Source organism: Hetaerina americana, unplaced genomic scaffold (genome assembly GCF_022747635.1).
Source record: "Hetaerina americana unplaced genomic scaffold, ioHetAmer1.1.p SCAF_44, whole genome shotgun sequence".
In the NCBI taxonomy this organism is placed as follows: Eukaryota; Metazoa; Arthropoda; class Insecta; order Odonata; family Calopterygidae; genus Hetaerina; species Hetaerina americana.
Genome location: NW_027287030.1, coordinates 1,440,233 through 1,456,442, shown reverse-complemented (window position 1 = coordinate 1,456,442; position 16,210 = coordinate 1,440,233). Strand labels below are relative to the sequence as shown.

General features: G+C 35.0%; 1 protein-coding gene across 1 annotated transcript; it reads right to left on the bottom strand.

Moving 5' to 3' along the window:
• Window positions 1-16: 16 nt before the first annotated feature.
• LOC139692893 (leucine-rich repeat-containing protein 74B-like) lies at window positions 17-15,811 on the bottom strand. Its single transcript, XM_071591210.1, has 8 exons — window positions 15,547-15,811; window positions 11,728-11,849; window positions 8,767-8,942; window positions 7,482-7,750; window positions 2,842-2,995; window positions 1,166-1,358; window positions 933-1,087; window positions 17-272 (listed from the first exon to the last, which is right to left on the bottom strand). Exons 1-8 carry the CDS (start codon window positions 15,809-15,811, stop codon window positions 17-19), a joined length of 1,590 nt encoding a protein of 529 aa, XP_071447311.1.
• Between the last annotated feature and the right edge of the window lie 399 nt (window positions 15,812-16,210).

The window sequence follows — 16,210 nt, the reverse complement described above, 5'->3', positions numbered from 1 at the left end:
TAATGATTAAGTTCTTCTATTTCTTTTTCATCTTTGATTTGCCCTTTGTCTTCTTCTTTCCTTTATTTTTCTTTTTTTCAGCCAGAATAGTATCGGGGAAGACACGCATGTATTGATTCTTTATTTCTTGAATGTCCACTCTTTGTTTTATCTTAAAAGCCTTCATCATTTCCTGTATCAGATCATTGTCCAATTTTATTTTTGCCTGCTTAATGCTCGTTTCGAATTCATCTTTGTGCACTGGTTTCTCACCAAGCTTCAATACGAATTGCCTAAAGTAAGATTAAAATGAAGTTTAAGATTTACGGACTGTGTAATGGAGTATTTTAAATAACAATTCATAATGGTTTGCATACATTTTTATGTAGGCGTACTATCAACTTTTTGTAGGCAGTTTCGTAACACATGCTGACTCGCGCCTGTCTAATGCAGGCAAACATTTATTTATTTAGCGTTATTCCAAAAACAACACATTTTGGCCTTTACATCGGACTATTATCAATGATAAAAATTGTCACATTTACAAATACCCAAGTCCTAGGTGGAGGAAAAACCCACCCAGGCGGGAATTGAACCCGAAACCCTTGGAATGGCAGATGAGGAAGTTAACCCACTTCCACTGGGGTCGGCAATTTGTTGGTTTGACAAATCCCTGATCTATGTTAGAGATAATGAGGAAAATTAACATGTTTAGTTCAAGAGTGCTCTCTGAGCAACTGTTAGAGATTGTGAAATGATTAATTTGTGCTGAAAAATAATATTCTTTGCTCTTAGCATCCAAATGCTCGCCACCCTGCGGTAGGAATGGTTTCTGGAATTACTATCTTGTTGGTCTTGAAGGATATTCATGACAATTTGACTTATTTTATGGAATGCCATAATTTGTGTCTGGCACTTTGACATGTACAGACAAGGTGCTAATGTAAACTTACCCAAAATCTTTTTTATTCTTTTTGGGCTTTTGTGCCACGTATTTTGCCCTTTTCAATAATAGCTCTTTCACATTGGGGCCTTTTATCTCAAATAGACTGTTATACCCACCAAATGTAACTTTTAAAATCCTAACTTTCAGGATTTGAGAAAACAGCTGAAATGAGATATTGCATATTAATAGTGCTAATTAAAAGAATTATTTGCCATATCAAAACTGCTGTAGTATAAGCACCTGTTTGAAGTCTTTTGTAAACATTATATTTCCTAAATCGAGAACCTCAAGGACTGGTGTGGGCTTGAGAAGTTTCTCCAATAGAGATCTTGCACCATCTTGGGTAAAAGGGTTCATGCCTATATTCAAAGATTTTAGATATCCATTTTTTTGTAGGCCTTTTGAAATTGTTGCAACACAGTTGTCATCTAAGCTGTAGAATGAAAATAAATAAGTTAAGGATAAAGCATTAATATACACAGATGCTTTATGGATAGAAGTGGCCGTATTGGCAATTAGTGTTGGTGGGAAATGGTAGGGTAATACTATTAGTTTATTCGTTGATTTGCATTCTTCGAACAAAAAAAGTGACTATTAAAAAGTTGATTGGGTAATGCAGCTAAAAATGCCCAATGAATAAATTAAACCCATGAATCTTGAATCAATTACATGGTGCGCAGCAGCAAACAAATCACAGGTAAGCACATCGTCTAGTTTATTCACTTTAAACGCACAAGTTACTTTAAATATTTCTTTTTCGATTTGAATACTCATATTTGATCCTGCATCAAATGAATATGTGTAAAAAGGCAAAATGCTTGTCCCTTCACTTCACCTAAATGACCGAGTTCGAAGTTGACACTCTGATAGATATACATTTGGTTCAAAACCAACTTTTGGATTGATTGCTGTGATTGATTGCTTTGGCAAGTTGTTGGTGTTATTATTTAATTTCGGGTTGGCGTCTTAAGTAGATTAAAATACAGTGAAGCCTTGAATTAACAGACCTGAACTCGAGCAATCTTTAATGGTGTGGACATCTATTCATGTAACCACCAGAGTTATCAACCTGAAGGTTGGTTTGATAGGAGAGGGTAGAGCTCAATTCGTACTAAACCCTATAAGGTGGGTGGAATTGACACATCAGGGTAGTGGAGCCAGTTACCTTCCCAATGCCACCTATGGTTTCCCAGAAAGATTTGGTTCCTAAAAACCACACAGCTTGGATGGAGCTGAAGGTGCCCAGGAGTTGAACCCAGGTCCTCGGTCAGTAGTCCACCACCCTAACCGCTGGACTGCCATGTCCCCATCTCTTCATATAAATCAGTGTTAATAAACCATCAAATTTTCTTTTCTGATTCCTGAATTTACATATGACCCTTCTACCTCATAAATATGAGCTTAAATAATGAAATTTTCCTCGCTTCATTCATAAGTGGAATTTTGTTTTATCTAGGAATATTATAACTGATTGTACCAGGTTTTTTTATGGTTCCTGACACCATACACTATGCCTGTGACCAATATGCCTTACATGACTCAAAATATGGCTAAACCCCATGCTACATATTACAATAACTCATTCTTTAACTCTGCATACTTTTTATATCCAAAATGCCTTTTTTTGCCTTTTCCAACCTTAGACTTGCTTTTCAAGTACCCTCTCCTCTCATTGTCTGTCAGTATCTCCGGCATTCACTTGTCTTGCTTTCTTTAAAGTTTTCCCAGTAGCTATCCCTTTACCCCTACCATGCCCAGAACTTCATCATTTATTGTTTCCCATTTATCTCCACACCCACATCTCAAAATCTTCTAATGTATGCATATCCCCTTGCCTCAATGACCAAGTTTCACAGCTACAAAAAGCTAGCTTTAGGCTTATCTAAAATGAAAATAGATGACATTTATCACTTTACCTATTGTTACTGACGTCAAGTCTCTCAAGGGTCACACTTCGGTCAAGACACAAGGCAATGTGCCTGGCTGCTAGTTCATCAAGTCCATTCCATGATATGGTTAGTGCCTCCAGTGATGTACTTTTCATTATCCCCACAAAAAGTTTTTTACATCCTAGACATAAAATAGGCAATTCAAACAATTAAAATACATAGAGCTTTAATTACTACTTTTGAAATAGGTTACATGAATATATAATCCTATGATTGGCATACCTTACAGAAAGTCACATAAGATTAATACCGAATATATATGTATGTATATATATATATACATACATACGAGGGTCATCCGGAAAGTAGTACCCGTTCGTGAAATAAAGACACAAAAGTAAATATTAACAAACATAAAAAATTTTATTTGAAAGAGGATACTTTAAACTACTTCTCAACATAATCTCCAAGCAAATTAAGGCATTTGTCATAACGTGTGACAAGTTTCTGTATTCCTGCTGCATAGTCCTTCGCCGCCAGCTCATTGAGATACGCGAGGGACCCATCTTGCACAAATTTTTGCATAATGCAGATGGTGTTTAACAATTTCATGAACAATTGTTCGAGAAACATTGGGAAAATGCTCACAGATGTCATCAATTGTGACGCGCCGATCGTTCCTCACGAATTCGTCAACTGAGCTCACCAGTTGGTCTGTAATGACAGACGGTCTCCCCGAACGCTCATCGTCGTGTGTGTTCCCCCTCCCCATGTTGAAGTTGCGACACCACCGCCGAACAGACGACTCGTCCATTACATTGTCTCCATACACCTCCTTTAATTGGCGATGAATATCACATGGGCGAACGTTTCTTGCATTGAGGAATTTAATCACTGCCCTCACTTCACAACTGGCGGCGTTCTCAATTTTTTTAAACATTGTAAACAATCACAGAAACAACACAGGCAATGCTAGCGTCACGCAACTTGGCTCAGAGAAGGCAGACAAGCCACTGAAGCTATCTGACCTCGTCCAGCGGCTACTCGCGTCGTCAGCACTTCATGCGGCACGAACGGGTACTACTTTCCGGATGACCCTCGTGTGTGTGTGTGTATATATATATATATATATATATATATATATATATATATATATATATATATATATATATATATATATATATAAACATACATTATTGACTCATAGGGACCTAAGGGCATTAAGTAAAGGCATTAAACGCATAAAATTTGTTCTATTATGCTGAAGAAATATGTATTTAAGTGAATTTATACTATATGTATGCAGTAAAATTGGAATGTATGCTGGAAATTCAGCTATAATTTTGCTCAATAACTTTGTAGAAAAGTATTACATATACATGGCTGTTTTAATAAATGGACTTAAGAAAAATGTGATTTTCTTTAATCTGAGTGATTGACTTTTACAGACTTTTATCACATATTAAGGAGTTTTGTGAACTAATCCAAACTATACAGCTCATTTATTATGATACTGATTATTTAAGTTCTTTGTTTTCTTGCAAGGTAGGTAGATGTTTTTTGTTAAATTAACTGCTTCTAATATCAATACATACACATGGTAATGGCAGTATTTTATGGAGAATAGGTCAGCAAACTTCCTTCAATTAAGTGAAGGTGTAGACACCAATGGTCATTGCAATACGTAAGTCATTCAGTAAAAATGAAATTGATATCCATATTTTCATCTTCCTAGCTACTCAGTTTCTTACAGATCTTCCTTTGAAACTGCTCAATAGTAATCTGTTCTGTTGCCAAAGTGCTCTTTAATTATTTATCCTATGTCTATCACCGTGCAATGTGTGTCCGATAAATAACGAGATTTTGAGTATTTTGAAAAGAATTTTATTCATTCCCCTGTATCAATGTTATTATTTAGTTTCAGTCTGGCATCTTAAGTAGAGTAAAATACAGTGAAACCTTGAATTAACAGACCTGAACTTAAGCAATCTTTAATGGTGTGGGCATCATATAACCACCACAGTTATCAACCTGAAGGTTGGTTTGATAGGAGAGGGTAGAGCTCAATTGATACTAAGCCCTATAAGGTGGGTGGAATTCACACATCAGGGTAGTGGAGCCAGTTCCTTTCCCTATGCCACCAATGATTTCCCAGAAAGATCGGTTTCCAAAAAAACCACCTTTTAAGTAATCCCTATTAGATATTATTAGTCCCTATTATACACTTATGCCAGTAACTTTACCAACTCTCAGAACACTTTTGGAACTTGATCCTCATCTAATAGATCTTTCATCGATGTGTTTATCATTTCATCTATGCTTGTAAAATGATCGTCTTTTAAAGTTCTCTTTATTTTTGGGAACAGAAAAAGGTCACATGGGGCCATGTCTGGTGAGTATGGAGGCTGGGGCATCATTACAATGCTGTTTATGGCCGAAAATTCACGAACAAACGGTGAAGTGTTAGCAGGTGCATTATCTCGCAGTGGCACAAAAGCCATGAATTGTTATGCCACAAATATGGACGCTTTTTTGTATTGCTTCATGCAAATGGCATTGAACTTTTAAGTAGAAGTCTTTATTGATTGTTTTACCTTGTGGCCAAAACTCATGGTGCACTATGAAAAGTCACAAAATTCCTGTTATTTTTTTAACATATCCAACAAAATTAATAATATTCAATGGATCATTCAATTGCCATGCATGAAAATGAATACTTTTATTTTATGCTTTAACAATGTATTCAATGCATATAATACTTTTTGCATTTAGACAACAATTTTTCCACATTATCCATCACTTTGCGGTTACTATTCAATGGTAATTATTCATCTTGATGATGCATAAATATATTATTATTTTCCCAGAAAGAAGTTCCACTAGTTTAGAGGCATCCTTTTTAACACCAAATCCACCTAATTAAATCACCCATACTTCTTTGACCAGGGTTGAACTCATTGGAAACCCTCAATTTAATTCAGAATTCAGCCTTTCCACTTCTAGTCTATTCATTCATTAGTGTCCAAGAAACTACAATTGCAATTCTTCAAATACCAACTTCCATGTGAATGCAGAGCAATCTAGGATCCAGCAACTCATATTTCCTTATGATTAGCACTCATATTCAGAATGAAGTCTATATTGACCATAGTCCCTGACTGCCATTTACTCCATCTTCAACTCCTGGACCCAATCCCAACCTATTTTCACTATTCAAATTCAACATGAAACCTCTTGCAGTTGGCTTCACATACACCAGAAGACATCTGATAACCTCCCAATCATTTGAGTCAACTCTTGTATGTTTTTATTTATACCTATTCCATTGAATGCACCAAATGATTCATGTAATATTGCCTTATCTTGAAGGGCTAATTTATGACCTGTGCCACCCATCTTGGCTTTGGTCATCAAATAAATTATGTAGTTTACATTTTGCTAGTTCTGAAATACAGGAAAACCTTTGTAGCACCAGTGATACATGCAGAATTTTCTGCATTATAGTGGTTAGATTCAACACATTTTCATTAGCATGAAGTTAAATCATAGCCAATTAGGCTGACTTTCACTATTCAAAACAACTCAAGTTTCCCCTCTGAAGTGACAACCTTAATAGTACACAATGACCATTGACCCATAGCTGGGAAGTATAAGCAGTGCACTGACTAGCCAAAATATATAAAAGGTAAGGCCAAATCAGTCCTAATGCCACATTAATTCTAGTGTAACTGTATTTATCATTATGGTTAAAATCAAATAAATTAATTCTAAATGCTGATAAGACAATCTTCTTGGACTTGAATCCCTCGAAGAAAAATACAGTACCAATAAGTATAACATTAGATACACTTCCTATTTAAGAAGAATATCATTCTAACTTTCTAGGCATTTGGATTTATTATAATTTATTATTGGAAGAACTGGTAACAAAACTAACCAGAAAATTAATCTCGCTAGGCTACGTGCATTTTAGGTAAATATACATCCCCGGATATTCTTCAGACTGCTTATTATACATGTATCCACTCAAGAATTACCTTCGGAATTTCACTTCGGGGATCCTCATATCATTTGAAAAAAAATTTTAAATGCAGAAAAGAATTTGAAAAATAATAAAACAGGTTCCATCAAGAAATCCCACAAAACCAATATATGCTGAACCCAAAATTTTGCCAGTATCACTCATTTTCAGAATGGAAGTAGTGATGTTCATGCATAAAAACTAAAATTCCTTCATGAAAAAATAAGATTTTCATGTAATAAGGCAACATCAAATGAACTTACTCATTTAATCAGTCCTAGATCATCAAAAATCCTTAAACATCATTGCACACAAAGGATTCAAAATCTTCAACAAACTACCATCTACAATTAAATGTCTGGGGCTCAGGAAATTTAAAGAAAGTATGTGTATGTGAAAGGTATTCTAAAAAACCTTGGAATGGAATGGAAACATGGAATACATCATGTAATAACTTTTTTTATCTTTATATAAATGTATATTGTATTTGAATGATTTTGTTAATTGTATTTCATATGTACTTTAATAGTGCTATTTTCTGTTTTTGCCAAATCTGTGTTTCCCTCCTGATGACTCCATCTATAATGTACTCCATGCAAATGTATTTTGTCTCTGAATAAATAAGGATACTGCTACTATTATTTACCATCAGCAGAATTGAGGTAATTCCAACTTAAATCCAACTCTCTGAGCATACCATTTTCTTCAATTGGCTTACTCAACCGTATAGCTGATCTTTCAGTCAGCCCATTGTTACTCAGGATAATCTTCCTTAACATTACATGCTCCGTCAATGGCAGGATCAAAAATTTAAGTCCTTTGTCAGTTATGATATTGTCTGCCAAATTCAATGTCAGCAATGATGTATTTGAAAGCAGACCAAGAGCCAAAGCTTCAGCACCTCTATGACCGATTCTAAATAATAATAAACAGATTTGAATAAGTGCAAAATACTCACTTAAATAAATAAATAATGAGGTTAGGTACTTGGAATATATTGCAAAGGAAGATGGAAGACTTCTGTATATCTGCTTGATTATGGTTAGCTTATTTAGGACCTTAATGCTACAAAAAATCACTACTATTATTGGTGTTCTATCGGTTAAGGCAGGTTTAGAATTTAAACAGACTATACATTAGTACAAAAACACAATCCCTTGCCTATCCTAATAAAGCGCAACCTGAAATCCGACATTACAATAAGCCATTCTTCATTTCCACACACTTCCTTCCTCCCTTCATTCTGTCCAACATACCTATCCCATTCTTACCCCTTCCTTGTTTGCCCAATGTCCTTACCCCTATCACAATGGGATGTCTTCAACATTCCATTGCCAATCAAAACATTCTGCATCCATCTTTCCTGCCACCTTTGGATTCTTCCCAACAGTCCATCCTTCCTCACCAAGCCTAGTATCTCTTCTTTTGTTTACCTTTCCACAAATCTATACCTATCATCTTGCTTCAACAACCATGCTTCTGCACATAAAAAACCACACTCCATACCAAAGCATTGGTGAGCTTTTTCCTAACATCCTTAAATCAAAATCCCTGTCATTGATTTCCTCCTCCTGTTGATGGCTCCTTTGCCTCATGCAATTCTTCTAACTCTCTGCTATTTTAACCATTATGGTCCATAACGCCTCCAAGAAAGGTAAATCTGTTCCAACAGCTCTAGTTTATGAACTCCCATTCTCATATTTAACTTTGCATTCTTATTTCAGAAAAACCAATTAAGGGCAGGCGAGCTATCTTTCCAAAATATGTATTATGAGCATATAGCCACAGTTGGGAGTCAATTAAGTCATAGTGGCATGGGGACAGATACTACACTATTCCCTTCCCCTAATATAGGATAGAAGTAGGCACTACCGTACAGGTAAAGATGTGATTTCACATGAGAGACCAGTGAGATGTGAGTCATCACTTGCCTGCATCCCTTCAGATTGAGTTCACCCAAAGCTCCATTAACATAGAGCATTTCACCAATGTGAAAAACAGCATCACATGTCAAGTGATTATCCTCTAGATTCAAGTTGATCACATAAGGGTTAAAAAATAATGCCTCAGTCATGGCACGAATTCCTCGAGGATTAACACCATAAAACTGCAAAGGATAAGTGGCTTGTGGTGAATTACATATGCTTTAGAGTAGGAATTTAAAAGGAACCTACCTATACCAAATTAAATAATAATAATAATACTTTATTCATTTTGAAAAATGGTACATTCATATTAAATATCGTCAATATAAATATTATTTAGCATATAAACATAAGTTGTTAAATGTGATGAAGATTGTCACAAAAGAATTCATCCAAAGATTAAGTTGGGTGAGCAAGTAACCAGGTATACACCCTATTCTTGAAACTCTGGATACCGTCTGATTTCAACTGAGTAGGCAGTTATACAGTCACATGCTCATATTATGAAATGTGTTGTAAGTTGATGACAATCTACAATAAGTAGTATTTAGATTTGATTTACCTCTTGTGGTGTAGTTATGGATTTTAGATCTTAATTGGTAAGTTTCTAGATTACCTTTCACATGAATTAGAGCCTCACAGATATATAAACTAAATACAGTCATGATTCCATACATATTCCATACCTAATCAAAAGTTAGACATATTCACTGTTCAAACTGGCCTCCTGTATTTTCAGTACTCATGAAATGAACATGTATTGTTTTTTTATTCAAAATATTTCTGTCACACTCATTAATGGAACACATTAATTGACCAGTAGGTTTGCATGAGAGGTGAGGGCAGAGCTCACCTAAGCTTGACAGTGTGAGAAATGCACATGTCAGGGTAAGGGGGGGCAGTAGCTTTTCCTCTGCCACCAGTGGTTCTCCAGGAAGATCTGGTACCCAAACAATCACAAAGCTTTGGTGAAGCTGAGGGTATCCAGAGGCATCCCCAAAACCTATCCCTCAAGTCATTAGTCCATCACTCTACCCACTACACCAACATAATAGAAATATATACATTATATGGCAAAGAATTAAATCAGAATAGAAATGGACAGCAAACATCACAGGATGGCAACACCTCTTAAGCATTACTCTCCTTTCTTTAGTTGCCAATTCAAAAGGTTGTGAGCAGTAGTTACTCAGTGTTCATACCCATGTATGACAACTTTTACAACACTGTGGGCATTTTTCATCAATCGTTCAGTATATTACAGTCATGTCCTGCATCTTCATGGAAATTTCAATAAATTGCTCAAAAAACCTTTGTGCCTGAGAAAGCCCCAATCTATTTTACACCCTGTATTTTAGAAAATAAGGTGCCTACCAAAACCTTATACCATGCTAACAAAAATCTCTACTTAACCAGGGTATCCATTCTATGAAACTGAAATATAAAAAAAAATATGAAACAATATTCTCTAAAAGCAATATTCCTGAAATGCATCAACTCTTTTCTTTCCACAATCTCTAAGTTTCTAAGTTTTGCTGCCAAAAAGATTGATCTTTTCTTCATAGACTTTATCTTATCATGAAGATATTCTTATCATACAAGTTCCTGTATACTTGTCTCACCATAAGAATATTATTAATTTACCTAAAAAGGTCCTTGAACTCTTCTTCTGGCTCTGACCAAGTTACTAAGTCATAAAAAAATTATAGTATATATATTTGCTCTCCCTGGATTTTATTTCTTCCTTCCTGTTCAGTTTCTCCCTCATCTTTTAATGACAATCATTTGGGTGTATAAATTGGAGAGGGGCAACAGTCTTGTCTAACATTCTGCCTAATTGACTCCTCTTCTTCACATGCACCACAATCTTGCAAGCACCACTTCTTCCTAAAATATGGACTCCAGATAACTCTCCTATCTCTGTATGTTAATCCCACTCCCCTCAATAACTGAAAGAACTAGTGCCACTCTACTCTATCAAACATCTTTCACAAATCTGCACAACAAAAGTATCTTCATCCTTTTTAATTTTGTCCATGAGTGACATAGTTACTTTCCTTGTATCCCACCTTCATGAAACAAAATTATTTGGTACCAACGAATTATTGTTATCTTAGCTGCTGCTTTCTTTAGTATGGTAGCTGTTAATATTTTTTAAGTGTATCATAGTAAAACCTTAGGTGCTTATTTAACTAAGGATTAGAGTACTCATCACAAGTATGGGTCCCACATGAAAAAGGTTTGATTGCAAAACTGGAAAATGTGCAGAGATATACTACCAGATATTAATCTATGAATTGCAGAAACACAGGAGGACCGAGAGTGTGAGAGAAATGTTAAAACTACTGGGCTGGGAATCTTTACAAATTAGGAGAAAAAGAAATAGACTCTGAGGAATGTTTCACATACTCAAGGGAGATAAAAAAGCGTGGGGAAGTTTAAAAAAGTGTGTGTGGAAAATCCTGACTTTATAGGGAGAAATGAGCATAAACACAAATCATTTATTGTCATTTCATCAATGCAAATTTGTGTTTCTTTGTTGACAAATGGAAGCATTTTTATTTCTCAAGGAAAATATTATTGACGGAAACAGTCTTCCTGGGGAACTATTTGAGCCCTTGCCAAAAAATGCAAATATATTTCAAGAAAAGATGTGTGTCCACGCTCAAGGGATGTACTTCGAAGAATTTTGAGGCATTGTAGCTATATCTGAAATACATCTATTTTTTTTTAACTTTTCCCGGCACTTTTTATATAAACCATGTATAAAGAAATGGGATTATAACTCTTGTCTTCTGCTTAAGATGGAATTAAGTATGCCATTTGTTTTGTGTTTGCTATTATTCTTTCGTGGAGTAGTTGATTATTATTTCCGAGTATGTAACCTGGACTTTTCACTCAATGAGAAATACTTCAAAGCTCAAAATGAATAAATTAAATAAGGTGCATAAAAAATATATATCAAACCGATAAATCAATCTCATCCTTGGACAGAGATTTATAGAATGACTCCACGGGAGGAACTCCAATATTTTTGCAAAGCCTTAGGTACTTTTCTTCACCTCCTTCCACAGAATTCTGCTTCAATGCTAAGAAGTAGAATAATAATTAAAATGAAGTTAATTTTAGTAGTAACGATGCACCATAGTTTTAAGTGCTCTAAGGCAACCAAGGACATATTGCATACAAATTATTCTCAATGGCAAAAGCAATAGCTCATCGATGACGTTTGTAAGAATACATATATTTTCCACTAATAGAGGCAATTTCATTCCAAACCCAAAGTTAAACTTGATCATGGACTCCTAACATTGTAAAAAAATCTCACCCCATGGTTGTTGGCTATATAGTAGCTATATTTCTTCATTACCCTGATTCTATGCCTTAGAAAATGGATTAACAGCATATCCAAATTACAGAATAGTGATCATAGAGCTAAATTTTTATTTGTAAATGAAAAATGTAATCATCAACCTCAGTGGTATTCCCTGGGTAAATGACTATAAACTGAATGGCTGAAAACTTGCGATTCCCATTAATTTTGCCTTGAACACTACATATGCTATTTGTCATGGATAAAACTGGAAAACATATTTAAAATTTATGTAAACAGGAATGTTTTGTGGATAACTTGATTCCATGCAGATTTTCAAATATGTTAACCTAACCTTTCTGATCCCAGGATATTCTCTCAAATTAATATATGCATGTATTACTCTTGCCCATACATTTAGAGCTCTGAGCCCACACTTCAAACATTTCAAAGAGGGTACACAACACAGATGTAAAAAAAAATGTAATTAATACATTTGTGTTCAAATTGAGCAGTGACAGTGCCCCAAATTACTGTCATATTTGCTGGTTCTGTTGCTTTCGGGCACCATTTTTATTTAAGTTTGTATGTTGTTTTTTTCAGTTACCCTTAAAGGAAATACAATATTTTTGATGCTGGTGGGTTTATCCATTATCAAATGCAGTTTCTTTCAAGTTATTTCCTACCAAAAACCATCCAGTTCTCTTAGTGAATCAGCCCAATCCATTCATATTAGCAATTTAAATTTTGAGAATCACCCTTAATCTGAAACCCCCACTGTGAGAGCAGAAGAGACATGTAAAGAGAACTACTCCTATCCTAGAATTTCCTATTTCCCTTATATACCAACAAGAACCTTTAGCTATTCACCCTTGAAGTAATACACTTACACAGAGGAATCCCTAGAGATAGTTTCCTAGAAGAGCTTAAAAAATCTTACCCAATTTTGTATCACACTGTATAACACTAGGCGCATTGAAGGTCATCATTTATTCTACCTTGAGAGGAAAAATGGTACGATTTAGGAGGGGCTATGAATGGAAAAAAATGAATTGGAAACTTCACATGAAGAAGAAAGTACTAAAGTCTAGGGGAAGTGTAATAGAATCAGGATGAGCAATTGTAAGCAGAGGAGAACAAAGTTCTCACTATCAATACTGCTTTTTACCTTAAATAAAGAAGAAATGTCAAGGGTCCCATGGGATGAGCTTGCATTGGGGATGAACTGGGGGAAAGAGCTGACTACGGAGCCTGTACATGACCTAGTCTAGTTAGCCAGGTAGGCCTAAGAATTGTAATTATTGTTTAGTGTATCAAGGAAAGGCATTAAAATCTATCACAAGACATCGAATGTAATGATACCCCTAAAAGGTAGAAAGGTGAAGGTAGAAATATTAATAGAATAAACTAGAGTAAAAGGAACAGGTTAAACATTTGACCGTTAATATGTAGGAAAATGGCCCAAGGAAATAGCAATAGGTACACTAGGAAGAGGCTTGATATTATCTTATGAAGAATTTGAAGAGAGGATGAAATTGATGACACGTAAGTTGAGTAAAGACAAAGAAAATATTAGTGAGAACTCATATATGAAGCATAATTCGGTAAGGCCAAACCTTGTATTTAAGATGAAAGGATAACCATAGATTGGAGATGAATTTGGAGGTGTAGGCATGAAGGAGAATTAAGAAAAAAAATTGGACAAAGGAAGAAAACCGATGAAGTTTAGCATATGTAGGGGGAATAGAGGAAGTGCTAGCTGGAATTCAACAACAGCAGAAAAAAAATGGTGAAGGAGATACTGATATATCATATTATGCAGAATACTATCATAGAAGTGTGGAAGAGGAAGGAATATAAAGTTCATATTCCTCAGTAATAATAATAAATTATTCTTACCAGGCATTCAGGATACTATAAACAAGAGGTCAATGGTGCAATATAAGGCTAGTTGATTCTGGTCATGAAAATTACGAGAAAGTATAATGAATTACAGAAGGAAATAATGTACACTAAACAAGAGTTTCAGGCTAGAGGAAGACCATGCTATGCATAATAGTTTTTAAGAACACTCAAAAACCTACATTTAATTGGTAGACTTCCTACAAAGATACTTTAATGTTTCTGTTAGAAGGCATGTGATAGTAAAGGGGAACTGGAATGACCCTGAGTGAGGTGCTAAGGCTGTGGTGGAAGATTATAAAACTCATTGGGCATGTTTTTGGAAGGAGCTAATTTCATTCATATTTTATCATAGTCCCTGATTTCTTGGGAAAATAAACATGAAAAATTTGATTTCCTTACTTAAGAGAAAGGCTTTAGATCAGCACAGTTGACAGGTTTCTCTTAGTGTATCACATGTAGTTTGGTGTTTCATTTATCAAGACTGCATACCATTATTAAATGCATTATGACAATTCCATTTGACTCTACTATTTTCAAATATCAATACCACCAAAATGCAAACATGAACAATCTATGTTTCAAATTTCTTCATTTTAGGGTGCAAGTGCTACATTAAATTGCCTCCCATGGAAAGAGGGGGAAGGCACTATCTAATGAATGACTTTCAAAGTTAATTAAAGCGGAAAAGGAAAACTCTTCTATCAAAAGATGATCCATTTTCAGATATGTGAGAATAACAAGCATATTAGTATATAGGATAAAATTAGAACTTAGGATCAACAATTTACTGATAGATGTATTTTTTAAGTTAATAAAAAACACTAGCATGTTTCTGTTTTTTGGTGGGTAGGTATTCTCAACAAAATAATTTTGAAAAGCTGGAATGCAAGAACTATTAAAGAATAATGGGATCACACTATATTTTTATAAGAATAAAAAGCTAGAGCCCCTATCAAAACTGTCACTCAGTTCTAAATAATCACATTCCAAGAACTTCTTGCTTACATCAGGTCCTTATCAGTGGAAGCACTTATCATGTCTGTGGGCTTTTGAACATATTTATAATATTCTGATTAACAGGCTTGCACAAGGATGCTGCCAAAAAAACCATCACAATTTAGGGCGATGGACTATTCTACACCCAATGGAATTATTAATAGAGATGAGCTATTACTATAAGGAGTTGGGAATTTCTATAAGTAAAATTAATGGTGCAGTATGCAGCCATTTGGAATCTTAACAACTTTAATTACTTCACCAATTATACTCGTTAATCTGACAAAAAAGGGAACTCCTGCAAGTCCAAATGTTGTGAATTTAAGACTGGCTATGGGAGTTGAGTAAGCTCTAGCTGGCACCCCATGGAAACTTAATGACAAAAAATATAAAATTTCTTCATTGGAAGAGTAGATGACCATCGTAAACATTGTAATAATACAAGTATGGCACTGAATCAAAACCTGGACACAAAATTAATGCAAGCAAAAAATGATTATTGTTATGGGAGATCATACACTTATCTTAATATCATATCGGAAGTGATACAAACTACTTTGAAGAAATCGCACCTTCATATTTAGAGAAAATTGCATCTAATCCAGGATCATGTATAACAGGGAATATAGAGTCATTTGACAAGAAATTGCCATCATTATTTATTACATCAACAGATGAATTTGCATCTTCACTTTCTGCTGATATGATATTAAGAAATGACGATTGGTGAGATAAAGATCGCTCCTCTGTTTTCACTTCTTCAGCATCAGATTGCAATCGAACATTGATGTCTGTTTCTTCGGGGATTTCACCTGAAATACCTTCATCCTGGTCCATGGTGCGAATTTTTTTATGGTATCAGATACTATGCCTAAAGCTAATACAGTCAATTTTAGAAACGTAGATATTATGATGTTTCATAATCAAGGCACAATACGAAAATTACTCCATTTCATGCTTTATTTATGAGTAGTACGAGTACAACTATCGTTGTTTTGGCATGGCAACGGAAATTCCCCCTGCAAAAGAACAAATAAATCACTCACAACGTAAATTATGCTACAGGGGAATAAGAATTAATAAGAGTAGAAATTAAATTCAAAAAATAAAAACAGCTTACACTGATAATAATTGAGATTTATATAATTTAACTAAATATGCTCGCTCATGTGGTTTCTCAGTACAAACTTACCGCTAAAAACCCTGCTGCACGGTGGCGCTCGAATGGTGGCAACT

What these genes read in the sequence shown, in the direction of transcription:
- LOC139692893 (XM_071591210.1), bottom strand. Translation starts at nt 15,811, where the DNA reads ATGGACCAGGATGAAGGTATTTCAGGTGAAATCCCCGAAGAAACAGAC. An exon ending in AATTTTCTCTAAATATGAAG is followed by an intron (nt 11,850 to 15,546) that starts GTGCGATTTCTT and finishes TCTACTTCTTAG; the next exon opens with CATTGAAGCAGAATTCTGTG. An exon ending in CTCAATCTGAAGGGATGCAG is followed by an intron (nt 7,751 to 8,766) that starts GCAAGTGATGAC and finishes ATTATTATTTAG; the next exon opens with AATCGGTCATAGAGGTGCTG.